The sequence below is a fragment of the Panthera uncia genome, chromosome F2, assembly GCF_023721935.1.
Source record: "Panthera uncia isolate 11264 chromosome F2, Puncia_PCG_1.0, whole genome shotgun sequence".
In the NCBI taxonomy this organism is placed as follows: domain Eukaryota; kingdom Metazoa; phylum Chordata; class Mammalia; order Carnivora; family Felidae; genus Panthera; species Panthera uncia.
The window spans coordinates 59,241,646-59,269,630 of NC_064812.1; the positions used below are offsets into that span (position 1 = coordinate 59,241,646).

At 37.7% G+C, this 27,985-nt stretch overlaps 1 protein-coding gene across 5 annotated transcripts in view; it reads left to right on the top strand.

Annotated features, from left to right (window-relative positions):
- The first annotated feature begins 2,200 nt into the window (after positions 1 to 2,200).
- The window catches only part of STAU2 (staufen double-stranded RNA binding protein 2), a 310,778-nt gene continuing 284,993 nt past the window's right edge, over positions 2,201 to 27,985 (top strand). For 2 of the 5 annotated variants that reach the window (XM_049633240.1, XM_049633245.1), the window contains exon 1: positions 9,509 to 9,576. Coding sequence is in view for 3 of the 5 variants with exons in the window: in XM_049633242.1 (XP_049489199.1) it covers positions 9,559 to 9,576 (18 nt within the window). In the remaining 2 variants the exon portion in view is untranslated. Of the gene's footprint in view, positions 2,306 to 6,889; positions 8,094 to 9,508; positions 9,577 to 12,061; positions 12,119 to 27,985 lie in introns of those variants that run through there. The other 3 variants (XM_049633242.1, XM_049633243.1, XM_049633244.1) reach the window with 3 other exon arrangements.

Below are 27,985 nucleotides of genomic sequence, written 5' to 3' on the forward strand. Positions count from 1 at the left end.
ACCTAGCAGGATAGAGGAAAATATGTCCTCCTCAACAGAGTAGTAAAAATTCAATCTATTTGGGGTACAAATGTAACATGCCCATGGTTTCCTAGTTAGCAAGCGGATAACCAAAGACTTAAAATTGGTTATAAGAAAAAGTTACAGTGGAGATACAGTTTTCAGTTAACTTCAATTATCTAAATTAAAGGGGATGAAATTTCTGACCACTCTAGAGTCATTTGCCAAAGCATAAACTCATCCATTAATCCAAATGAATTTACTTCCACCCTCTTCCTGTTGGATGCTGGGGTTACCAGAGCCTGCCCTGAAAAGATACACTGTCTGGTGAGGAGAGATGGGCTCAAAACAATTGAATAAACCAACAATGTCAGAGAAGAGAGAGTCAGGAGACAGCCCTGGCCCACTCAGAGGAGTCAGAGAATGCCTCTCAAGGAGCTGATTTTGGAATTACTTGAAGGATGATTTTCTTCATCAGGTGAGGGGAGATGGACTCAGGGGAGAAGCAAGAGCCTATGGAAAGGTCAGGAAGTGACAGACTCCTCAGGAGAACTGCTTGTAGGAAGGGCATGTATTCATTCAAACAAGTATTTAAATGTTGACTAGATGCTAAGTTTGAGTAGCTTGAAGTCACTAATCAAGGACTAGTGCAAATTTAGGGAGGGTAAACATGTTAAGTGTGAAGGAATTGGCAGAAGGGAAGAGGGGAAGGAGTTTAAGAAAGAGTTCTAAAAGGAAAATGTAGCAGGAGCTACTATCTTACCACATGCCAGGCCCAGTTTAAAGGGCTTTATATATAATCATATTTAAATACATATTATCATATGTAATCTCCTGAACAAAAGCATAAACGGACTCATTGAAAAGCAACATTCTCCTAGCCCAGTTAGCAAGTGGATAAGGAGGCTTGCTTATCTAATTCTGGTGCCCTTGGCTTAACCACTAACTAGACTATTATTGTCTCCCCAGTTGTAGATAGAACTGTCAGTTTTAGGTGATGACTAAAATCACAGGCTGGGTAAACATTTTCCAGGTGGAGATTGATACTGGGAAGGAACCCTGGGAATAATAATGCAAATGGGGAAGTTTGTGAAAACACAGTAATAATTCTATTTCTAGACTTATTTTTTTGCCAGATTATTTTTGGTGCCATTTACTAAATGAAGGGTTGAATTTCACTGGGTTTAGCCGGGTTGAAGTCGTCTAGACATCTGTAACCCACATCAAAACCAGGACGAATCAAGAAGTAACTCGAGTTTTCTGGCACTCTTGCCTCAATCATCTAGGATCTAGGGCACTGTTCTAAGATGGTCCTCATTTTTGGTTCCAAGGATTTTTTCATGTGACCAAATACGGTTTCTCGGGTTTTTGTTTGTTTGTTTCTTTTTTGTTTTCTTGGTGGAGGAGGCTCTTTGGCTAAGCTGCCGATCTTGGACAGCAGGTGATTACTGATCACTAGTGTTTTCTGGGCGAGACAGTTGCACTAACCCCCTCCCCTCCTCCCCCGCCCCCCTCCTCCCAGCGTCTGGAAAGGTGCAGGATCTGCTAAACCGTGCATCGCACAGCGGCGGCCGGAGCAGACGCGGGATGGTCGCGTGTCCCCAGCAGAACAGAGGGGGGCAGCCAGAGAGCCTGGGAAAGGTAAGGGCAGAGAATCCGGGCGCGTATGGGCGTCTAGGAAGAGCAGAAGGTCAATTGGGCGGGGGAGGCAGTTGCTGAGTGCAGGTGTGGAAGGGGCTGCCTCAGGCCCACCCTTTGCAGCCGAGCGTGGGGGGAGCCAGGCCTGGGAGCCGAGAGGGGAACAGGGAGACTGCGGACTGGGCGCGCTCCCCAATCACTCTCTCCCCCTCGTTCCCAAGGCCTCAGGGAACGGCCCTCGCCCGGAGGCCCAGCCTGCCGGCGCCAGCACCGCAGCGCCAGCTGCGGCCGCTACTGCGGGGGGCCGGACCGCCGCCAGGGGGCGGGAGCTGCGCCGCGAACAATGGCCGCGCTCGGCCGCGGGCCGACTGGAGGAGGAATGGAGCTAGGGCCGGAGCCGGGCGCGCGGCCCGGGTCCGCGGAGGGCCGGGGGCGCGCGCGCGCGCGACGGGCTGGCAGGGACGCGGGAGCGGCTGCGCAGGCGGGGGCGCGCGGCGCGGGCCCGGGAGGGCGCGGCGGGAGCGCTAGGAAGGCGGGCGGAGGCGGGGGGCGGGGAGCCGGAGGGGTGGAAGCCGGCGGCGGCGGCGGCGGCGGCGGCCGAGCGGGGTCAGTTCTCTGTAGTGCTTGCCAATGTTGGAGCCGTCTGCAAAGTGTCCCTGGCAAGAAGGTAAATACCCTCGTTGGGGGCGTCCGGGAGGCCCCGACTTCCGCCCCGCTGGCGGAGGAGACAGAGGGCGCTGGGGAGCCTTGCAGGTCCTCCGCGCGCGGCGAACCCCGAGAAGAGCGGCCCCTTGGCGGCCTCCCCTCCCCCGCGCCTTCCCTCCCTCCTCGGGATCTCTCTAGGCGGGAGGGGGGAGGGGAGGAGGACCGTGGGGGTGCGGAGGAGCCGGGGAAGAGGCGAATGAATTGGGGGGGGGGGGGGTGGGTGGGGGGGTGGGACGACACAGGTGTCCGGAGGGGAGGAGCCGGGAGGAAGGCTAGGAGGCCGGCATAAATGGAGTGCCCGGGTTGGGGGTGGGGTGTGGGAGGCAGGCGCCCGACGGAGGGCGCAGAAAGATGGGGTCTAAGGGGCCCGGGTGGGAACAGTCTGAAGAGAGGACGGTGGGTGAAGCGGCGGTGTGGGAGGGAGGGAGGGAGGGAGGGGGAGGGCCCGAGGGTGGGTCCCTGCGGAGGGGAAGGGAAGGGAGGGGAGGAGAGATGGAGCGAGGCCCTAGGAGGGTCTGCGGGGAATGGCCCCGGGGGCGCGGGAGGAGCGGCGGGCCCGGGGCGCGCCTTGGGGTGGTGCTGGTGGCTATTTCTGTATAATGGGCAAGTGGTGAAGACGTAACACGCCGAAATGGGGAAGGTAGGTGGGGCCGAGGGGACAAAATATATCCTATGACAGGCAAGTTCTGATGTGGCTCGTAAGAACTACTACCGTGAGGACTCGGCTTAAAGGGGTAGTTGGCAGTTAGTGACCTTGCCGAGGTGAAGGGAATTGGGCGGAGAGACAAAGATCAGTTACAGAATCCACTGTGTGAGGGCAGAGCCTCCAGTCCCTCCCGGGGAGAGCCGGGGATTGTGATGAGGGGGGTGTTCCGCAGAGGCAATCGAGGAGACGCTGAACTGGGATTCTTAGGGAGGGGGGCGGGGATAATGGCCTCGGGGTTCTGGAAGTCCCTGGAAATACGTGCAGGATTTTGCATTTGTGAATAATTTTCTTTGGAAAGGGTCCATACTCTGCGTGACCCGCCGCTCCCCACACCCCCAAAAGGTTAAGAACTCCTGGGGTAGGGATGGACAGTTCAATTAAGGGAATGTACTAAAGGATTTTGAAGTGGGCGGTTCCAGCAGAAACGATAGAGATGATCCTTTAAAGGTATTTCACTGTTAGGTGAAAACCCTTATTTTTAATATTTTGATTTCACAATTTTGGTGAACTTTTGCTGAACATTACTTCTCTTCTGATGCATCCTTACATTTTAGGAAACCATGGCGAACACTTGAATTCAAAATTATGATGGGCAGGCAGGATAATAGTAACCTTGTAGGAGAAAAGATTGCAACGTTTCTCCAGGAGGGCATTTCTTTCCTAGTCTTTTCTAAAGATGATTCAAATATATTGTTGTGAATTGAGCTGCAGTGGAAAAAAAAATTAGTTAATAAAACAATCAAAACCCAGACATTCTGTATCTCAGTTGTTTTGTAATATGGCAAGTGTTTCACTTTTCAGTTTGTCTATATTTTACTGCAAACCAGAGATCTCATATATCACTTGAATTGTAGATTTGCTGCGTTTTGCAGCAGGCCTGTATTAAATTTGTGAGGCATTTATACCAAACTGTGGGGTGTGTATGCTGTTTTTTTTTTTTTCCTGCTATGATTTCAACTCAAGTCACCATTGCCACATGTCATTACATAGCAGTGTAGTTTGAAATTTATTTGAAAGTGATCGTTAGCTGGAAGGATATAGTGCATATTTCCTAACAAATTACTGAATTTTTCCTCAAAAATCCGTTTTGTATCTGTAAAAATGTTGCAGCATAATCAGAATATGTATTGTTAACTACAGATGGAATGCCATGTAATTTTTAAGTTTTAACTTTTTATTTGGAAATAATTTCAAGCTTATAGAAAAGTAGGAAGGATAATAATAATACAAAGAATACTCATGTAACCTTTACTCAGATTTACCTGTTACCATTTTATTCACTTATCACTAGATCTGGGTCTGTCATGTGTACATAATATTTTTTTCCTGAATCATTTGAGGGTAAGTTACATCATGACTCTTTATTACTAATCGGCATGGAAAACCATATAAATTTTATATTTTAGATTATTTGGCTTGCCTGGATTAAGTTCTAGGAAAGAGTGGCTTGGTTTGGCTTTCAACAAAGAATATTAAAAATATCTAAGATGATCAAACTTTTCAGTGTGTAAACAATACAGAAAGTGAGGCTGAGTGGTTTTCCTGTTTTAGGATCAGATTCTGAAAGATATAATTGGCCAGTACTTTGGGATTTTTTCTTTGTAGCTAACCTCTTTACCATCACTCCCTCCTTTTGTTCACTTTGAGTTCTGGGTATCTGATAATTGATGTGTACAGATCATAATAATAAAGAGAATAATAAATAAAGAGAAATACTAGATAATAATAATAAAGAGAAAATTAATAATAATAATAAAGAGAATAATAATAAAGAGAAATACCTAGATATTGTAAAATTGAATTGGGTTAATATTAGACTGAATAGTTGGAGGCATGCACAGTATGATCAAATTATGTGTATATATATTTGTGCCTCTTTTAGGTACTCAAGGAAATATTAGATGAGTGTCTAGAATCCATAAGAATTACAATTTATAATTGATTTTAAATAAATCACCAAAGTTCCAAAGGAACCTTGCCATTATGTTGTCCTAGAGATCAAGACCTTTGTGACAGGAAAAATTTTAAGAGGTGAAGTCTTTATTTATAAATTTAATGTATAATAAAGAGATGAGGACTTCAAACCAGACCATACTAGGTTTTAATCCTAGCAGTGGACTGTGGGATGTAATACAACTTCTAGAAAAGCGGAGATAACCTCTATATCCCGGGGTGATGAAGATTAAATGAGTTAATATAAAAATGGCAAAATATAACATGTGGTATATAACATTAGTGTCTGATAAATGTTAGTTTTCTTTCTTGGTTGGTGGTGAGATTTCTATATACTTAGAATCTTTCACAGGCTCTTAAGAGATATTAAAGTTTATATTAAATTATTTTGCTTTTCTTACATAAAAGTTTTTTTGGATGCCTACTTTGAAAGAAGTGAAAGTTAAGAAAAAACATTTTTTAATGCTTTTTAAGGACCCTGTGAAGTTTTTAGAGTAAGAAGCTTTGAGCTGATAGTTTTGGGGTAGTTTGGAGCCTAAGAATGGTATAGTAATTGTTTTTGCTTTTCATACTGTCCAATAAGACATTTATGTGAGGATTGCCTATCAATTGTGGGATGGTGCTGCTATACAATTTGTAGAGAAATTAATTTAATAACGCTATTTTATGAAGCAATATTGTTGGAGATTTTATAGATTTAATTTTGTACAGCTTTCAATTTATCACATGGGTAAAATCTGATAATAAAAGCAGCAAGTTATATCAGCAATACATTTCACATACACGTTGGACTTCCAATTCTTCATGAGCAGCAAATCTTCTACAGTTAGTTGCCCTCTCTCCATAAATTGCTCTGCCTGTTTTCATTTAGTAGCTTGGAATCTGGAACTGCATGTCCTAATGTGCCTGACTGGATAACACTGTCGGGCATTTTTGGGACATGTGAATAGGTTTCTCTAAAAGTACTTAGCTGTAATTGGAATGAACTGCAGCTGGAAACTTTTTTGATAGTGGATGGAGAAGTGGATTTTATGAAATCATAGGGAGTATAAAACTGCTCTACATTTTATTGATATTTTATCGAATTGTTTTAAGTGTAGGACAGTAGAGCAGGCATGTCTGTAAAGAAGGAATGAAGTGTCAAAGACATGTCCCTGTGGGCATTCCGAATTGTCCATAGTATGGTTGTGAATTACAATTTATATATTGATGTAAATGTAATATAACTTGGTAAAAAAAGTATAAGTTCAGAATATTAATCAGTTACGTCATGGAGTGCTATTATAGACCTATTAGTTTCATGTTTTAATTTATACAAATCTTTATAATTGTGAAGGAGATGCTTACAGAATACTTAAAATTTTATGGTCAATTTTAAGCAGTTTTGTTTTTTCTTACAACTATCCTTTGTATCAGAAGATTAGAACTTTAAAAAATGTAACCTTATATCTTATTGTGACTACTTCTTGGAATCCGCCCACTACTGTTACAAACTCTAATATTGAAGAGCACCCCTATATTTACTGTAGCATTATTTACATTAGCCAAATTATGGAAGCAATCTGTCCATTGATAGATGAATAGATAAAGAAGATGGGGTGTACACACACACACACACAATGGAATATTTTCAACCGTAAAAAAGAATGCCATCTTGCCTTTTGCAACAGCATGGATGGATCTAGAAAATATAATGCTAAGTGAAATAAGCCAGTCAGAGAAAGACAAATACCATATGATTTCAGTTTGATGTGGAGTTTAAGAAACAAAACAAGGGAACAAAGGAAGGGGAGGAAAAAAAAGAGACAAACCAAAAAACAAGACTTTTAACTATAGAGAACAAACTGATGGTTACCAGAGGGGAGGTGGGTCGGGGGGGGGGGGGAGAGGGGGGGGGGGGAAAGGTGCAATAGTTGGAGATTAAGAGTACACTTATTTTGATAAATACTGGGTACTGTATAGAATTATTGAATTATTATATTGTACATCTGAAACTAATATACTGTATGCTAACTATGCTGGAATTAAAATAAAAAAAATAACAAACTCTAATACTGAAGAAACACATATAGGTCTATAGATAAGCATTTGTAACTTTTAGAGGCTTACATGAGATAAAAACAAAATAGGATTTCTCAAATTTGGTGAGTGTTGAATTCTAGAAAGTAGGGGACACTAAATCACTGAGATGCTTTTAGTGGCTTTTTCACATTTTAACTTCCAAATGAATTATTTTCAGTTAAAAAAATGAAAATTGGTTGGGGCTGTATTTTTAGTTATACCTAGTGTATTTTAATACCATTTGACTACTGAGGCACTTTTTAGTGATTTTTTTTTTTTTTGAACAAAATGTAACTGTTTACGTTTCATAATTTATCATTTTCAAGTTCTAATGTAATTCATTTACTCATGTTAAACAGGGAATTATTTTTTTGGTTTATCTAGGTATGTTAATTAATACCTAAATCACCATAGGAGTATAGAATTTTAGAGTTGAATGGGATTGTCTTACTTATTGTTGCATAACAAATTACCCTGGGAAGTAAGGGCTTAAAACAACAAACATTTATTACTCAGTTTCTGTGGGTTAAAAATCTGGGTGCAGCCTATCTGGTACTTGTGGCTCAAGGCCTCTTAGAGGTTGCAGACAAGCTATCCCTGGAGCTGTGGTCTCATCTGAGAGAGTGACTGGGGGAAGAGCTGCTTCCAAGCTCATTCATGTAGCGCTTGGCAAGATTCAGTTGGCTTGGGAGGTATTGGACTGAAGGCCTCCATTTCTTTTGGGTTGTTGGCCAGAGGCCTGTCTCAATTCTTTGCCATCTGGGCCTGTCCAAAGGGCAGCTCACAGTATGGCAGTTAGTTTGCTTCAGAGCAGAGAGGTGAGAGAACAAGAGCAGGTAACACCCAAGGTGGAAATTGTGATCTTTTTTGTAATCCAGTCTTGTGAGCGGGATCTTATTTCTGTTGTATTTTATTTGTTAGAGGCTGCCTACCACAGTGACTTTAGTTTACTTTTTACAGATTTAAAAAAGAAAGAAAGAAAGAAAAAGAACTTGAAAGACACACAAAGTAGTTTGCCAAGGCTCAAAAGGTAATCTCCTGAAGAGCTTGGAATAATATTCACATTCAGTGATCCTCAGCCGTTGTGCTGTTTCTACAACATATGATTTTTTTCTGAAAATATAAAAATTGTTGCAGATGCCGAGGTCACTATTATAACATATGTATATTGAAAACTTTCAAATTCATTTTGAATTGACCTCAGTTTGTCATCTTGAGAAAATGGCAGCTGTATATATACACACACACGGTATACATAAGAGCGTGTATATAAGAACCTATGTGTGTGTATATGTATATAGTGTATCTGTGTGTGTGTGTACGTGTATATATCAAGAGCCTTTGTTTCTGAGGGAAATTTTAATATTAAAGTTTTACAGCATAAAAGATTCTTACCCAAGTGACTGGATTTAGTGCTTTTGCTCTTTATCAAGACTGTGTTGTTGTTTTTTAGATAAATTTTCTTGAAGGGTAGTGTCTGTACATAATTTGTTTTTCTTATTTTATTTTATTTTTTTTAGTAGCCTCTATGCCCAATGTGCAGCTTAAACTCACAACCCCTAGATCAGGAATCTCATATTATACTGATTGAGCCAGCCAGGTGCCCCATAATTTATTTTTTCATGTAAACTTTTTACATTGTAAGATCCCATGATTTGTTTGTTCATAGACTTGGGTGTTCTGCCCTTCTTTGGTATCTATTTTTAAATTAAGTTTAGAAGAGATTTGCCACATGCAAAGAAATATAATTGTAGCAGGGAGGTCAGACCCAGAAGGAAACAAACCCAAATGTAACAATGGGATATGTCAGGACAGTGATTTTTTTTTTTCCTGAAAATTTTATGTGAAATTTTATTGTGCATGCTGTTTTTATAGTGATGATAAACAAAACCACAAACAGAAAAAAAAATCCAGCTAGGTTATCTTACTTTGTACTCTTCCATACCACCTAGGAGAGTAAGTGTTGTGTGTTCTTCAGGCTTAATTTGTCTTATAGAGCTTGGAAACAAAGCTGTTTAAAACCTTACTAGAGCAAGGGGAGTGTATATTAAATATTAATCTGAAAATTTCAGATTGTTTTTAATAGCTCCACTTTTGCTGGAATTGTTTTAGAACCAGAAGGGTCATCTTTCAGCCTACCTCTGCACTGTCCACTAGTCACATATGGTTATTTAAATTTAAATTAATGTCAAAAATTTTAAAACATCAAAAATTTACTTTCTTGTTGCATTAGCCACATTTCAAGTGCTCGGTAGCTATATGTGGCTAGTGGCTACTGGATTAGACACTGCAGGTATATAAAACATGTTTATCATCATAGAAAGTTCTATGTTGACCTAGATCTGCTCCATTTTATATTTGATTTTGATCAAGGACATGTGTTTAAAGTGCTAATCATTGAGATCACCAACTAAGTTGAACTTTATTTCTTCATTTTCATTTTCCAGTTTTTGGAGCCGTGAGGGATACAGCAGTTTGGTCAATATTGTTTTAACATGCTTCAAATAAATCAGGTGAGTTTGTGTTAAGGCATGTCCTACTTATATGGTGCTTGGGCCATAAATTGTGGAACGTATTAACCCAGCTTTTCTATAGCCATAACCTGGCCACCGCTTTATAGAGCAATTACATCCTATATATTCACCATAGGAGACTGTGCAGGGCAGGTTGTCTAAGGATCATAGTGACAGTTCTGCAAGTTGTTAACTTATGAGTGTGCAGAGCAGAAGGTGTGTCTGTTTTTTTTGATGTTCCATCCCTCCAAGACTTAGTGTGTTCAGACTGCTTACAATTGTGATCTAGCTTCAGTAGGTGGCAGTTCTGTAGACTGAAAGCATTTCTAGTGACAGATCTTGTGAAGTAGTTATATCAGTGTGTTAAAAAAAAGTTCCTTTTCTAGGGCACTGGAAAAGGCTAGAAGGAAGGCTCTGTTAAATAAACTTTAGCCTATAATGTCTTAGACTCACTGAAAGAAGTATTTTTCTTAGGTCTTGGCATTTCTCCAAGAACTTTATACATTTCATCTTATTCATTCTGAACAAATAGGGCATTGTGTTGGAAGTATAATATTAGGAAATACTTTTATTTCAGATTTGTAAGTCAAGAGAGAAATAATTGGATTGCAAGAAGTAATGAATTTTGTGTGTGTGTGATTTAATGAAGTGGTACACGCCCGCCCCTGCCCTGTCCTGCTCAGCTTGTCTAAGTAATACCCTCCAGTTGTGCATCACACACCATCTCTCAGCCAGTGACTTCTAAGTTTATACTTCGCCTGGATCTCTCTTCCGAGCTCCACACTCATGTAGCACTTGCCAACCCGATCTCTTAACTTGGGTATCTTTATGCATCTCAGAATTAACATGGGCACAAGAAATGGTCTCAGTGCTTTGATACACCAGACTGAGTTCCTGGGTTGGTTGAGGTCGTCGTGCCAGCAGGAGGAGCTTTGCATAGATTGTCCCTGCCTGGGCCTCTCTTTCTGTCTGCTGTGGTTGGCTCACTTGACTCTGAAGCCTAGTATTTGCTCTCATAGCACCCTGCCCTTTTATTTAATGATGTTCTAACATTTGCAGTTCTAGTCAAATATCTAGTTGTTTGCTTAACATCTTTGTTCCTTGTTAGGGACCGTATGCTACATGAAGGTAGCGACTCTGCTGGTTTATTCTTGTATCCCCAGGTACTAGAATAGTTCTGGTTGGATATGGTTTTTCATGTATTTGCTGAATGAGTGCATGGATGGTGCTGGGGTTGTCACCAAAGCAAGGAACTCTCCATTCTTTTCAAAATAACTGCGTAACCGTATCATCACTTTAGGTATTCTGTGCTTGCTTTACACAAATGCCAGTAACATATAATTTCTTTCTTATGCAAAGTTATTCTTTGACTTTCACCTTGCACTAGAAAATTTTCTCCTGCAACAAATGTTGCTTTCATCAAAGATGATAGCTATGTAGGTTTAAAGGAATCTTAAGCTGTACCATGCTTGGTGCTTTCTGTGCCTTCATAGTTGCTGTCAAATCCCATGGGGTGCATTGATGGAGCTTTATGTGACATGACTCGCAAACTATGTTGTAGGTTTGGGTGGATGCCAAGTGTATGGATACCTGCTATTGTGTGGGTACAATTAGAATAATTTGTTTCATATTCTACCACAGAAAGGTGGAAATAAACATTCTTTTTATGCCAGTCGTCATCACTGAAAATTATAGATTAGTCCTACTGAAGATTGACTGTTGGTGCTACTGGTCATGTTGAATCAGGCATTATAAACAATTCTAGGCAATGTTCTGCAAGGCCACAAGCAGTTCCCTGTGCTTTGGCTGGAATTGTACACAGTGCTTGGAGATGCATACGCTGTCCTGGTAACATATGTGTATTTTTAGACTCAACCTCAGGACTCTCTTGCTATCGACTGAGTTTCATCCCCCCAAATGTTCAAGTCTGAGGGGAAAAATTAATCTAATTTGGAATAGAAGTTATAGAGAAGACTTTTTCTTCAGCCAGACTTAAACTTATGAGTGATTTATGTTTTATCATTGTCATGGTGACTGCTTTCCCACTAGAGTGTGAGGTCTCAAGATGACTGTGAAAAGGCATGAAAATGCGATTGAATCTGACACGTTGAAGCAGTTGAGGCTTTCACTGAGTGATTTTCAACACTGTCTTTCAGATTCATACTACATTCTTATTTGAGAGGTCATTTTGTTTGTTGTCTTAAGATGCCTGAGGAGCACTAACAAATTCTTCCATGTGTGTTCCTAGAACTAATTAAAAACAAGGCTATTGAGTTAAGTTATATGATATTTTATTTGATATTAATTCTGCCTGACGTTTTTAGGGATCATGGGACTGTCCCATGTTCCGTTACAGTAGTGGCACTCCTGTCTTTAAATTGTGCTCTAAATGTGTGTTTTCCATGTGCAACCCACATAGAAAAATTAGGTAGTAGAGATAAACAAAAACAAAACAGTCACAAATAATTCCACTATTCTTTTACAGAGATAATCACTGCTAAGCATTTTGGGGTGTATACTTCTAGATTTTTTTCCTATGCAGGTATGTTTTTATGTGAATATATGTTACTTTAAAAACTGGGATAATATAATAGTCTGAAGTGACTTAATAATTCATAGTTTGGAAGTACTAAATTTGTTTAATCAAACCCTTATTGTTGGACAGATTTTGGTATTATAGTTAGTGCCAGAGTGATTTTTTTCCTTCTTTTTTAACATATAAGTATGTTCCTTTGTCCATTATTTTCTTGTAATTAGTTGTTAGAAATGGAAATACTGGTCAAACGAGTATGCAAATTTTAAAGATATTTGATGCATAAATCCCCAAAATACAAAATTATATTTATTAGAATGCCTGTTTTCTTACTTTCTTGACAAATTTTCAATGTTTGCCAATCTGTCTGACAAAAAGTGATATTTTAATTTGCATTTCTATGATTTGCTTCTGTTTGTTTTCTTTTGTGTTCTGTCTTTTGTGAATTGTTTATGTGTCCACTGGTAACTTTTCCTTTTTATTTGTAAATAAAATTACTTGGATTATAACCCCTTGAGAGTTTTCTGAGCTAGTATTGATAATTATTACTTTATATTTTTCATTCATTTTTCAACAAGTAACTAGTGGGAACCAATGTTTCCAGGTACTGTACTAAGTAGGAGTTTGGTATATTTTGGACCTTTCTCTCTGGTGATTAATTATGAACCCCTAGGGAAGCTGTAGCAAATTTAAATTAAGAAGGCATGTGTGCTATGAAATAATATTTTTCAATGAGTTCCTAAAATAAGGCAAAGTTTTTGGGATTAATTGGTGAGGCAGAATTGACAGGGCATGTATTCCACTGGGTTTAAGGGGAAGTCTGTATTAGGCAGCAGTAGGACTGGGAGAGTCCAGCAGCAGGGTATTAACAGAGGTCTCACTAGTCTGGTGGTTTCTTTGAAAGAGTTTTGCTGGTTTTGGAGTTTTGGAGGAACCTTTAAGTCCTGACTCAAGTAGAATGAGAGGTTAGGCAGGACAGCACAGTATTTCAGTGCCAGAAGAGTGGGAGAGGAAACCAGGTGTTATGTAGGAAGAATAAAGTACCAAGATACACTGCAAAGCATAAAGCCACTGTAGGATTATCCAGAAACGAAGACCTGGAGTTTAAGGGATAATGATGACCTATGTCACAAGTTTGTTGTGAGGAGTAATTAAACTGACAAAGGCAAAATGCTTAGCATTGACCCTGGTACTATTGCTACTGCTACTCGTAATGCCGTTGCTGTCTAGCTCTGGATATTGATGAGAAAGGAGGCAGACATTTAGATTGGTCATTAGAGTTGAGTAGTTGTTTGGGAGAATGAAAAGCACCTCGGACGTTTCTTAAGCCCAGGTCTGCGATAAGTGCTCTCCTCTTTCTTGCCATAGGCATCAAGAACTCTTATTCTTTTCTCTTAAAAGCTGCTTCTACTTAACTCTTAGTTATTTTTTCCCCAAGTCTGGCTATGGAATAGGATCTACAATCTGCCCATCTCTCTTGAAGCTGTAGGATGCAGTCTATAGTTAGAGGATTAAAAAAATAACATAAGGAGTTAAGATGTGTAAGAAGGACTTTGGCTTTCTGCCGTGTTGACATAGCAAGATTTTTCCTCTATGTGGCCAGCTTCCAAGATGGGCCCAATGATCCCTGCCTCCTAGTATTTATACCATTGTATAATCCTCTCACATAATTGTGTGGCCAATAGAATATGGTGGAAGTAATGGATCATTGCCAAGGACAGGTTATAAAAGACATTGTGGCTTTTGCCTCTTCTCTGTCCCTCTGTGCTGCTCCCCCCCCCACCCTTCCTTCCCTTGCTCATTCAGAGTAGTTAGCTGCCATGTTGTGAATAGCTCTATGGAGAGGCCCATGTGGTGAGAAATTGAGGCCTCCTGCCAACAGCTAACAAGGAACTGAGGCCTCTAGCCAACAGTGTGTGACTGAGTCTTCTTGGAAGCAGATCTTCCAGCCCTTGTCAAGTTTCCAGCTGTAAACTACTGGCCCACTGGCATCTTGACTGCCACCTCATGAGATATCCTGAGCCAGAACCACCCAGCTAAGCTGCTTCTTGATTGCCGAACCTCAGAAACTGTGTGAAAAAAATAAATGCTTGTTTTTTAAGATTCTAAGTTGGGGGTAATTTGTTATGCAGCAATAATATACTCTTCCTCCTTAAACAACTTGAGAACATATAGATATGTAAACAATGATTTTTAGACATTGGACGACAGGTGGCATCAGACTGTGATCCCTGAGAGAATGGAAACCATGAGGTAAGCCCTTCTTTACACTAGTTTACAGTAGAGCCTGGAGGTTGTTTATATAGGCTCCAGTGCAAGGAGGAGGAACCAAAACAGAGTTCACTTTCATTGAAATTAGGAAACAAAGATAAGTGTTTGGGAAGGCCAGGATGGTTAGAATTGCAGGGCAGAGTGCCAGAGAGAAGATACTTAGGGGGAGAAGGGTAAGTATATAGGTAAGTAAAAAAGTGCATTCAAGCATGAACACATTCTGGAGATCTGCAGAGGGTGCTTGAGTTTTTGGCTGAGTTCTGATCTGTAGATGCATGACAAGACTTATTCAAAGTCAGGGAAAGAATGACTGGAAAGCAGTGAAGAAAACAATTTCTGGAACTCATACAGAGCTGAGAATAGTTTGTGTCTAGACCATCTAGAGTCTAAAGACCTTCTAATACATGAGGCATTGGGAAGAGTCCTCAGAAGGCTTCAAGTGATCCCAAGTTACTTAACTGTGCATCAGAACAAAGTCCAACTCTAGAGAAATACAACACAATTCAGAATCCAACAATGTAAAATTTATGGTTTGCATCATTCAGTCAAAAATTACAATGCTTGCCTCACCTTGAATAAGGAATAGAGCATCTAGACAGATCAGTAAAGAAATAGAGGACTTGAACAACAGTGTAAGCCAGTTAGACCTAATAGACATACACAAAACACCCAGGATAGCTGGATACATATTTTCTCAAGTGCACATGTGACATTCTCCAGGGATAGTCCATATGTTAGGCCACAAAAAATTCTCAATAGATTTTAAACATTTATGAAACCATAAAAGTATCTTCTTCAGTCACAGTGGAATGGAGCTACAAAATCAATAACAAAGAATACCTGAAAACTCAAAAATATGTAGAAATTAAACAACATACTCATAAATAACCAATAGGTCAAAGAAGAAATCACAGGGGAGATTAGAAAATTATTACCAACAAATGAAAATGGAAACACAGCATACCATAACTTATGAGATGCAGCAAAAGTAGTACTTACAGGGAAATTTATAGCAGTGAATACCTATACTTAAAAAAGAAGAACTGAAACAAATAATCTAATTTCTTACTTTAAGGAAACTAGAAACAGAGGAGCAAATTAAATCCAAAGTGAACCAAAGAAAGAAAATAATAAAGATTAAAGGAAGATAAGTGAAATAGAGAATAGGAAACAATATAGAGAATCAGCAAAACCAAAACCTTTTCTTTGAAAATATCAACAAAATTAACAAACCTTTACCTAAACCAGACTGATAAAGGGGGAAAAAAAGCAAAGTCACACCTAACTAAAATCAGCAATGAAGGTGGGGATGTTGCTGCTGACCTTAAAGAAATAAAGAAGGGTATAAGAGAGTACTATAACAATTAATTGTATTTCAATAGCTTGGGTAATCTACATGAAATGGACAAATTCCTAGAAACACAGATTACCAAAACTAACTTAAGCAATAGAAAATATGACCTATAACAAGTAAATAGATTGAACCAGTAATAGGAATAATAACAAATCCCTTCCAAACACGAAAAGTGTAGGACCAGATGGCATTACTGGTGAATTCTACCAAACATTTAAAGAATTAACACTAATCCTTTCAAACTCTTCCAAAAAATGAGATGACAGAGAATACTTCCTAACTCTATGAGACCAGCGTTACTCTGGTAGCAAAGCCAAACAGATACCATGAGAAACAAAACAAAACAAAAAAACCTGAAGATTAATATTCCTTGAATTTAGATGTAAAAATCCTCAAGAAAACAATAAGAAAGTAAATCCAGCAGTATATTTAAATGGTTATACACCATGACTGAGTGGGATTTACCCAAGTGGGAATGCAAGGGCAGTTCAACATAGAAAAATCAAACTGCATAATACCCTGCATTAGTAGGATGAAGGGTAAAAAACAAACATCACCAGTTAATATGGAAGGCTTTTGACAAAATGTAACACCTGTTTATAATAGAAACACTCCAAAACTAGAAAGAGAAGAGAAATTCTTCAGTATGATAAAGGGATTTATGGAGAACCCATAGCTAACATCCAACTCAGTGATAAAGGACAAAACTTTTCCCTATGATCAGAAGCAAGACAAGGATGCCTATTTTCACACTGCTGTTCAGCAATGTGGTAGGAGTTATAGCCAGAGCAGTTAGGCAAGAAAAAGAAAAGACATTTAAATTGGGAAGGAAGAAGTAAAACTGTTTGTATTTGCAGATAACATGATCCCATATATGGAAAATCCCAAAGAATCTACAAAAACCCACTAGAGGTAATAAACACATTCAGAAAATATGTAAGTACAGGATCAAACACAAAGTCAAATTGTGTTTCTGTATACCAGCAGTGAACAATCCAAAAACGAGAAGAAGAAAACTGTTCATTTAATAATATCCAAAAATTTAAGGAGTTGAACCATTTATACACTGAAAACTATAAAACATTGTTGAAAGAAATTAAAGAAGATCTAAATAAATGGAAGATCTAAATAAATGTGTTTATAGATTGGAAGATTTAGTATTGTTGAAGTGGCAATACTATGCAAAACAATGTATAGATTCAATGAGATCTCTGTCAGAATTCTAGTGACCTTTTTGCAGAATTGGAAAAGCAGGTTTTTAAATTCATATGAAATTGCAGTGGTCTCAAATAGCCAAAACTCTGTTCTTAAAAAAGAACAGAGTTGGAAGACTCATACTTCCCTATTTCAAAACATATTAATAAAGTGACAGTAATCAAAACAGTGTGGTACTGACATAAGGATAGGCATATAAACCAATGGAATAGAACTGAGAGGAAAGAAATTATCTATCTATCTATCTATCTATCTTATCTATGTATCTTTATCTACAGATGATTTTTGACAAGAGTGCCATGACCACTCAATGCAAGAAAGAAAAATTTCTTTAACAAATAGTTTTGGGACAACTAGATACCCACATGCAAAAGAATGCATTTAGACCCCTACCTCACACTGCATTAATATATTAACTCCAAATTGGGAGGAGGGTGTGTGCCTGGGTGGCTCAGTTGGTTAAGCATCCTATTCTTGGTTTTGGCTCAGGTCATGATCTCATGGTTTGTGGCTTTGAGCTCTGTGTCAGGTTCATTGCTGCTGGTGCGGAGCCTGCCTGGGATTCTCAATTCTCTCTCTCTCTCTCTCTCTCTGACCCCTACTCCCCCTCACCTTTCTATCAAAATAAATAAACTTAAGATATATTAACTCTAAGTGGATCATTGACTTAAATATAAGAACTAAAACCCTGAAAACTCAACAACAGAAGTATAAACAACCCAACTAAAAAATGGGCAAAAGACTTAAATTGACAATTCTCCAAAGAAGATACACAAATGACCAATATGAAGAAATACTCAACCTTGTTAGTGATTAGGGAAAAGCAAATGAAAGCCACAATGATATACCACTTCATGCCCACCAGGATGACTAGAATAAAAGGCAAAAACAGTAACAAGTGTTGGTACAAGGGTGCAAAGTGTTGGTACAACAATGTACAAAGGTATATTGCTGGTGGGAATGTAAAATGATTCACCTGTGGAAAAAAATTTGGCAGTTCTTTAAAATATTAAACATAAAATTAGTATATGACCCAGCCATTCTATTCCTAGGTGTATACCCAAAAGAACTGAAAACAGGTTCTCCTATATATGTACACACATGTTCATAGTAATACTATTTACAATAGACAAATGATGGAAGCAGCCTAAAAGCCTATAGATGGAAGAATGATTAAAGAATGATTAAAGATGGTGCTGTAGGAAGATCCTGAACTTACTCCTCCCACAATAAATAAACAACTACATACGGAATAATGTTTCTACAACATATGTTTCTACAACAAAGGACAAAAAAGACAGCCTTGAGATGGAGAGGAGGCAGAAACGTCATCTTGCCAAAACAAAACAAAACAAAAACCCAAAAAAACAAAACAAAAAAACATTCCAGGTGTAATATATAATCAGGAGGGAACTCAAAAATACAAAACTTTTCCCTGAGGAACCAGAGGTTAGTGATTCATAACAGGTATCCCAGTCCTTGGATCCTGCATAACAGAGACAAGCCATGCAAATACTGGGCTTTGAAAACCAACTGGGATTATATCCAGAGAAACCATAGAACTATAGGAGTGGAGAACCCACTCTTAAAGGATTAGCACATGTACTCACCCCAGGATCAGCACAAAAATACCAATTTGAAAAGTGCCTCTGTGAAGAAGACCCACTTAGTAATTTTAAAGCGTCTGTCAGGAAACTGTTGGGACTTTTTTCTGGGGATGGAGGCATTGGTAGGTGCCGTATTTGTGACCTCATCCTACCTTGCTAATGTTGGTGCTGGTGGGAACCACTTTGCAGCTATATCTCAAATTCCTGGAGACAGTGGGCACACCCAGCTGAGAACCCTGCCCATTCCCACAGTGCAGTCACGTGTTGCAACCAGGTGAAAGCCCCACGCAGCCACATGCAGCTGAGCCAGGTGTCAGCCTCATTCACCCTGTGCTGGAGACATGGTGCCGCCACAGTAGACAGTGCAGGCAGCCCACACAGGGAATTGTGCTTTTGAGGTACATATGACATCTACACAAGGCCGCTCCTTCAAGACTAGGAGAGGTGATTTGATTTGCCTGATACATAGAAGCAAACAAGAGTCAGGCAAAATGAGGAGACAGAGAATATGTTCCAAATGAAAGAACAGATAAAACACCAGAAAATGACATTAATGAAATGGAGATAAACAACCAACCTGATAAAGAATTTAAAGTAATGGTCATAAAGATGCTCACTGAACTTGGGAGAAGAATAGATGAACACAGTGAGATCTTCCATAAAGAGACAATGTAAGAAAGGTCCAAACAAAAGTTACAGAGCTGAAGAGTAAAATAACTGAACCGAAAAATACACAGACTGTATGAGCTGGATGAGCTGAATATTGGATCATTGACCTGGATGGCAAAGCAATAGAACTCATGTAGACACATTAGCAAGAAGAAAAAAAAGTTAAGAAAATGAAGATAAGGGATTTTTCTTTCGGACACTATCAAGTGGAATAACATTCACTTTATTTGGGTCCTAGAAAGAAAAGAGAAAGGGGCAGAAAACTTATCTGAAAAAATCATGGTGGAAAACTTCTAATCTGGGGAACAAAATATACATACAGGTCCATGAGAGAATTCCAAATAAAATGAACCCAGAGATCCACATCAAGGTACATTGTAATTAAAATTAGAGAGAGAATCTTCAAAGTAGTGGGAGAAAACTTGTTACATAAAAGGGAAATGTCATAAGGCTATCAGCAGAGTTTTCAGCAGAAACTTTGCAAGCTAAAAGAGAGCAGCATGACATGTTCAAAGTGCTGAGTGGAAAAAACTGCCAACCAAGAATTCTCTAGTTGGTAAGGTTATCATTCAGAATTGAAGGAGAGATTAAGAATTGTTCAGATAATCAAAACCTAGAGGAGTTCATCACTACTAAACCAACTTTACAAGAACTGTTAAAGGGACTTTTCTAAACTGAAAAGAGATGGCAATAACAAGCAAATGTATGAAAGTAAAAATCTCTCTGGAAAAGGTAAATATATAGTAAAGGTAGTGGATCAATCACTTACAAAGCAAGTATGAAGCTTAAAAAAAGACAAAAATAGGGGCACCTGGGTGGTTCAGTCGGTTAAGCATCTGACTTTGGCTCAGGTCATGATCTCACGGTTTGTGAGTTCGAGCCCCATGTTGGGCTCTGTGCTGACATCACAGAGCCTGGAGCCTGCTATGGATTCTGTGTCTCCTTCTGTCTCTGCCCCTCCCCAACTTGTGCTCTGTCTCTCTGTGTCTCTCAAAAAATAAATGTAAAAAGAAAATTAAAAAAAAGACAAAAATAGTAAAATTAAATAAAACTATGGTAATTAGTTAAAGACTGAATGAAATGATGTAAAACATGACATCAAAAATATAAAACGTGGGCAGGGTGGAGAAAATGTGTTTTGGAATATGTGCAAATTTAATTGCTATCAATTCAAAGCAGACCATTATATACATAGTAAGTTATATATGAACTTCATGGTAACCACAAAACAAAAAGTTACAATAAATACACAAAAGTGAATGAGAAGGAAGATGAACAGAACACTAAAGAAAGCCATCAAACCACAATGGAAGAGAAAGAAGAAAGGAACAGAGGAACTATGAAAACAGCCAGTAGACTGAACAAAATTGAAAAAAGTACACACCTATCAATAGTTGCTTTCAGTAAATGGCCTCCAACCAACAGACGCAGTGGCTGAATGGATTTAAAAAAAAAAAAAAAAAAAGCAAGTCCCATCTATATGCTGCCTACAAGAGTCTCACTTCAGAAATAAGGACATACACAGACTAAAAATGAAAGGATAGAGAAAGATATTCCATGTAAATAGGAATTAAAAGAAACCTGGAAGGATGCCTAGCTGGCTCAGGTGGTGGAGCATGCAACTCTTGATTTTAGGGTAATGAGTTCAAGCCCCATGGTGGGCATAGAGCTTATTAAAAAAAATGAAAGAAAGCAGTACGGTTACACTTTTAGCAAAGAAAATTGACTTTAAAACAAAAATTATAATAATAGACAAGGAAGGACATTACATAATGAATGATAAAGGGGTCAATCCAAAAAGAAGACATAATAAATATATATGGACCCAACATAGGAACATCAAGATTTATCAAGCAAATATTAACAGATCTAAAGGGAGAAATTGATATCAATACCGAAATAGTAGGGGACTTTAACACCCCATTATATCAATGAATAGATCATCCAGACAGCAAATTAATGAGGAAACCTCAGCCTTAAATGACACCATATAGATTTAATATATACAGAACATTCTATATAAAAGCAACAATAAACATTATTCTCAAGTGCACATAGGCCATTTTAGGTTAGATCACATGTTAGGCCACCAGTTAAGCCTCAGTAAATTAAAAAAGGTTGAAATTCTGTTGAGCATCTTTTCTGATTACAATGGTATGAAACTAGAAATCAATTACAAGAAGAAAACTTGAAAATGGGGAGGTTAAACAACATGCTACCCAATGACCATTGAAGAAATCAAAGAAATAAGAAAAATTCTGAGAGATAAATGAAAATAGAACTATGATATACCAAAATCTTTGGGATACAGCAAAAGCAGTTCTAAGAGGGAATATTATAGGAATATAGGACTACCTCAAGAAACAAAAATCTCCAATAATCTAACTTTGCACCTAAGGGAGCTAGAAAAAAAGGAACAAATAAAGCTCTCAAAGTTAGTAGAAGAAAAGAAATAATAGCAATCAGAGCAGAACTAAATGAAAGAGACAGAAACAATAGAAAAGATTAATAAAACTAAGAGCTGATTATTTGAAAAGATAACATTGACAAATTTTTAGGTAGACTAACAACCAAGAAAAAAGAGAAGGCTCTAATCATCAAAATCAAAATGCAAGAGGAGAAATTAAAACTGACACCACAGTACAAAGGGTAAGAGACTAACAAGAAATATATGCTAACAAATTGGACAACCTAGAAGAAATGGATAAATTCCTAGAAACAACTATCTTCCAGGACTGAATCATGAAGAAATAGAAAATCTGAATGAACCAGTTATGCTGAGATTGATTAGTAATGGAAAACTTCCCAAAAAGCCAAAGTCCCAAGACCAGGTAGTTTTGCTGGTGACTTCTACCAAAATTTAGAAAGATTTAACACCTATCCTTTTCAAACTCTTCCAAAAAATTGAAGAGGAGGGAATACTTCCAAACTCATTTTATGAGGCTAGCATTACCTGGATAACAACCCAGACATGGATACCATATAAAAGATTTTTAAAAATTATAGGGCAACATCACTGATATGAACATTTATGCAAAAATTCTCAACAAAATGTTAGCAAACTGAATGCAACAATACATTGAAAGGATCATAAGCCAAGATCAAGTAGGTTTATTCAAGGGATGCACGGAATGGTTCAGCATCCATCAGCCAACCAACATGGTACAGCACATTAACCAAATGAAGGAAAGAATTGCATGATCATCTTTATAGATGCAGAAAAAGCATTTGACAAATTTAAACATTTATGATAAAAACTCTCAACAAAGTGGCTACAGAGGGAATGTACCTCAACATAACAAAAGCCATATATAGTAAACACACAGTTACCATTATAACTCAGTGGTGAACAGCTATAAGCTTTCCCTCTAAGATCAGGAACAAGACAAGGATGCCCACTATCACCACTTTTATTCAACATAGTGTTGGAAATCCTAGCCACAGCAATTAGCAGGAAAAAGAAATAAAAGGCATCCAAATTGGAAAGGAATAAGTAAAATGGTCACCACCTGAAGATGACAGAATACTATACATAGAAAACCCAAAAGACTCCCCCATTTTTTGATTGGGATTTATTTTTTGTTGTTGAGATGTAAGGGTTCTTTATGTATTATAGGTGTCAATTCCTTATCCAGGTATGATTTGAGAAACAATTTGAGAGAATTTATTTTTAGCAGACTTGCACTGCAAGAGGTCTTGAAGTTATTTAGGCAAAAGAAAAATTACTAACAGATGGAAATTTGGATCTGTGAAAAGGAATGAAGAGTGTAAGAAATGGTAAAATATGGAGTAAATGTAAGACATTTTCTTCATTTTTAAACTTTTCAAAAGAGTTGATTGATTAAATCAAAAGTAATAACAATGAATTGGTGGCTTATAGTATACATAGAAGTAGATTGATGTCAGTAGCATAAAGAATGGTACAGGAGAATGGGAAGTATGGTATTGTTAGGTCCTTATACCATATACAAAGGGGCATAATATTTATTTGAAGTGTGTATATTTTAGAGCAATTGCTGTAAAAAAAGAAAAATAACTTATAAGCTATAGGGGAGATGAATTGAATATTAAAACCTAATCAGTCCACAAGAAAGTAGGTAAAGATGAAAAAAGGAATAAACAGGAGATGAAACAAAAATAGCAAAATAGTATATTTAGATCTCTTTTTGAGAATTACATTAAATATAAATGATCTAAATCTAGTTAAAAGGCAGATACTCAGATTGGCTAGAAAAGCAGTTGTCAAATATATGGTGTTGAGAAACTTTGAATATAAAGATAAAGATAGACTAAAAGTACAGATTGCATCTGGCTCATATGTAGTAATAGGGACTTTATTTATACTTATCATGAAACAACTCCCTGTTCCATAAAACTAAGTCCATAAAATAACAGTTCTGAAGACACTGCATGTGAAGCAATGAGAGTCAGGGATCTCTGAGTGATAAGAAACAAGTGAGGTGATCCTGCAATTGCCCTAGTCTGTTGCACTGAGAGACTTACCAGGATGTGGCACAAGCAGTGGCAACTGAGGTGTGGAGCTTGCCACATTCCCCTGGTTGAGGAGATGTTGCTCTGGAACTGAGTTGCAAATTATAACAGCAAGTCTTGAAAGAAACAATATATTTCCAAGTTACTTAACTGCATCCCAGAACAAAGTTCAGGAATATTTATAGGACTGGGAAACACCAGCACACAACAAGTGCGTGTCATTCAGTTAAAGATTCCCATAGATGCACAGGAACATAAAAACATGAGAATAATCTATCATGGGGGCACAGAATTGATACAGATGATAGAATTAGCTGAGGATTTTAAAACTATTTGTTATAATTATATTCCATATGTTCAGAAAGTAAGAAACATATAAGATGCAAAAAGATCCATATAGAACTTTTAAAGATAAAAACTACATCTGAGATGAAAAGTATAGTGGATGAGATAAATCACAGATTAGATCTTGCAGGAAAAAGATTAAGTGTGTATATACTTCCAGAAGTAGTTGCCAGAAACTTTCCAAATAAGTTTTTTCAAATACCTTTTAATGTTTATTTATTTTTATTTATTTTTTTAAACTTTTTTTTAACGTTTTATTTTTGAGAGACAGAGAGAGACAGAGCACAAGTGGGGGAAGGGCAGAGAGAGAGGGAGACAAAGAATCTGAAGCAGGCTCCAGGCTCTGAGCTGTCAGCACAGAACCCAGTGTGGGGCTCAAACCCATGAACCATGAGATCATGACCTGAGCTGAAGTCGGACACTTAACTGACTGAGCCACCCATGTGCCACCAAATAAATTTTATTAAGATGAAACCATAAACCAGAACTTTCCAAATAAATTTTATTAAGATACAACCATAAAGAAGTTCAATGAGCTACCAAGTTTAAGAAATATAAAGGAAACTACCCCGAGGCTTATCATAATCAAATTACCAAATACAAATGATAAAGAGAAAATCTTAAAAGCAGTCAGAGAAAAAATAGACATGATCAAGTTGTGTGCATAGGAACAAAGATAAAGATGACATTAGATTTCTTGTCAGAAACAATATAAGCAAGAAAACAGTGGAATAATATGTTTAATGTATTGAAAGATGAAAAAAATCAACCTAGGATTCTGTACCTGGCAAAAATATGTTTCAGAAACAAAGATGTTGAAAATTTATTTTCAAACACAGAGAAGCTGAAGAAATTAATTGCTAACACCCTCTTCCCCCCTCCCCCCCCCCCCCCCCCGTTTTAGGAAGATTTTAAAGTATGTCCTACAGACAGCAGGAAAGTGATACCAGTTGAATAAAAATAAAAACAAAGCCAAAAGACCCACAAGAAATGGTAACTACTTGGGTAAATATATGGAATTTTTTTTTTTTAAAGGATTTTATTTTAGAAAGAGAGTGTGAGTGGGGGAGAGGGGCACAAGGGCAGAGAGAGAGAGAATCCCAAGCAGGCTCATGCTCAGCACAGAGCCTGACATGGGGCTTGATTCCATGACCCTAGTATCATGACCTAAGCCAAAATCAAGAGTCACTCAACTGACTGAGCCACCTAGGAGCCCCTAGAATTTGTTTCTTATTTAATCTCTTTAAAATATATTTGCTTAAAGTAAAAATATTAACAAGCTATTGTATGGTTTATAACATACATAAAAGTAAAATGCCAGATAACAGCGTAAAGGCTGAGGGGAAAAAGGAAATATAGAGATTCTTATACTCTACATTAGATGGTAGATCATTTAAAGGTAGATTGTGATAAGTTAGAGATCTATATTGTAAACTCTAATGCAGCCACTAAAATAGGAAAACAGTCATAACTAATAAGCCAAAGTAGAATTTAATCATGCAGAAATTAATTAATACAATAGAAGTCATGACAACATGAAAAGGGAAAAAAGATCATTTGGGACAAATACTGTATAAAATAAATAGTAAGATGATATGTTATAATGAATAACCATATTAAGTACAAATATAAATATTCTAAACATCCCTATTTAAAGGCCAAGATTGAATAAAAAGATCCAACCATTTACTTGGCTATAAGAAGTACTTTTAACTATAAACACAAATAGATTAAAAGTAAAAAAGTAGAAAAAGATGTAACATGTTAACCTAGTTGAAAGAAACTTGGACTGAGTTTATTAATTTCAGACGAAGGAACTTTCAGTATTATCTGGGGTAAAGAAGATCATTTCATAATAATGGGGTCATTTAATCAAGAGGACATAGCAGGCTTAATGTTTATACACTTAAACCGAGCTTCAAAACATGCAAAACAAAATGAACAGAAATGCAAAGATAAATTCACAATTATAGCCAGAGATTTCAGTCACCCCTCTCAATAATTGATATAACAAGTGGGCAGAAAATTACCAAAGATACAGTTGAGTTGTTGAGTTGAGAATTCAATTCAACTTGACCTAACTGGATTTAGAGAACACTCTACTCAAGAAGAGCAGAAAATACATTTGTTCAGAAGTTTACACTGAACATTTACCAAGATAGACTGTATTTACCAAGATTGGGCTATAAAAGAAGTGTCAATAAATTCAAAAGGATTGAATTCATAAAGAATCTCCCAGACCACAGTGGAATTAAATTAGAAATCATTAATAGAAAGATCCTTGGAAAATTTCCCAAATGTTTGGAAATTAAATAGCATGTTTATAAATAATCCATTGTTAGAAGAAATCAAAAAAGAAATTGGTAAATATTTTAAACTGAATGAGGATAGAAACAACATTTTAAAAGATAATGCTAAAACAGAGGGAAATCTATAGCTTTAAATATCTGTATTAGAAAAGAAGGCAAATCTCAAATGACTTCAGCTTCTATCTTAAAAAACTAGAGGGGCGCCTGGGTGGCGCAGTCGGTTAAGCGTCCGACTTCAGCCAGGTCACGATCTCGCGGTCCGTGAGTTCGAGCCCCGCGTCAGGCTCTGGGCTGATGGCTCGGAGCCTGGAGCCTGTTTCCGATTCTGTGTCTCCCTCTCTCTCTGCCCCTCCCCCGTTCATGCTCTGTCTCTCTCTGTCCCAAAAATAAATAAAAAACGTTGAAAAAAAAAATTTTAAAAAACTAGAAAAAAGAAGAGTAATTTAATCTCAAAGGAAGCAGAAGAAAATAGTAGATAATCTGAATAGCTCCCTATGATTTAAAGAAATTGAAATTGTAGTTAAAAGTCTGCCCACAAAGAAAACTCCAGGTCCAACTAGTTTCATTGGTGAATTGCACAAAACACTATAGGAAGAAATACTATCATTTCTATATCATCTTTTCTAAAATATTTGAAGTGGAGGGAATATTTTCCAAAGCCTATGATGCCAGCATTGCTGGGGAACCAGAACCAAAGACATTATAAAAGAACTTTAGAATAATACTACTTGCAAGCATAGATGCAAAACATTTAAGCCAAATTTCAGCAAATCAAATTCAACTGTGTATTAAAAGGTTAATATGTCATGACCACTTGGGGTTTATCCCAGGAATGCAAGGTTGGTTTAACATTCAAAAAACCCCATATAATTCACCATATTTACAAACTAACAAGTAAAAATCATGGTGTGGAAAAATCACTTGACTAATCCAGTAACCTTCCTGATTGAAAAAAAAAAAAAAACCTTTACAAAACTAAGAATAGAAGTGGGATTCCTCAATCTGATAATGGACATTCATGACAAACCTAATTTGCTGACATTGTACTTATCGGTGAAAGGTTGAATACTTTCTTTATGATATAAGGAACAAGAGAGAGATGTTTACTTTTACCATCTTATTGAATATTGCCCTGAGGTTCTAGCTAGTGCAATCAGGGAAGAAAAAAAAATGTTATTCACATGAGAAAGGAAGGAATAAAACTATCCTTATTCACAGATGGCCTGACTGTATATGTAAAAATCTCACAATACTATTAGCACCAGTTGAATGAGTTTAAGGATACAAGATTAATATACAAAAATCAGTTGTGTTTCTATAAAGTAGCAAGGAACAATCAGAAGTTCAAGTAAAAAATACCATTTACAACAATACAAAAATATGATTAATCTGACAAAATATGTTAAAGAAAATTGAGAACTACAAAATACTGTTGAGAGAAAGCAAAGGATACTGAAATAAATTGAGAGATACAGTTGTTCCTTATTCACAGATTTTGTATTTTCTTTTTATTTTTTATTTAAAAAAATTTTTTTTAAATGTTTATTTATTTCTGAGACAGAGAGAGACAGAACATGAGCTGGGGAGAGGAGAGAGAGACACACACACAGAATCA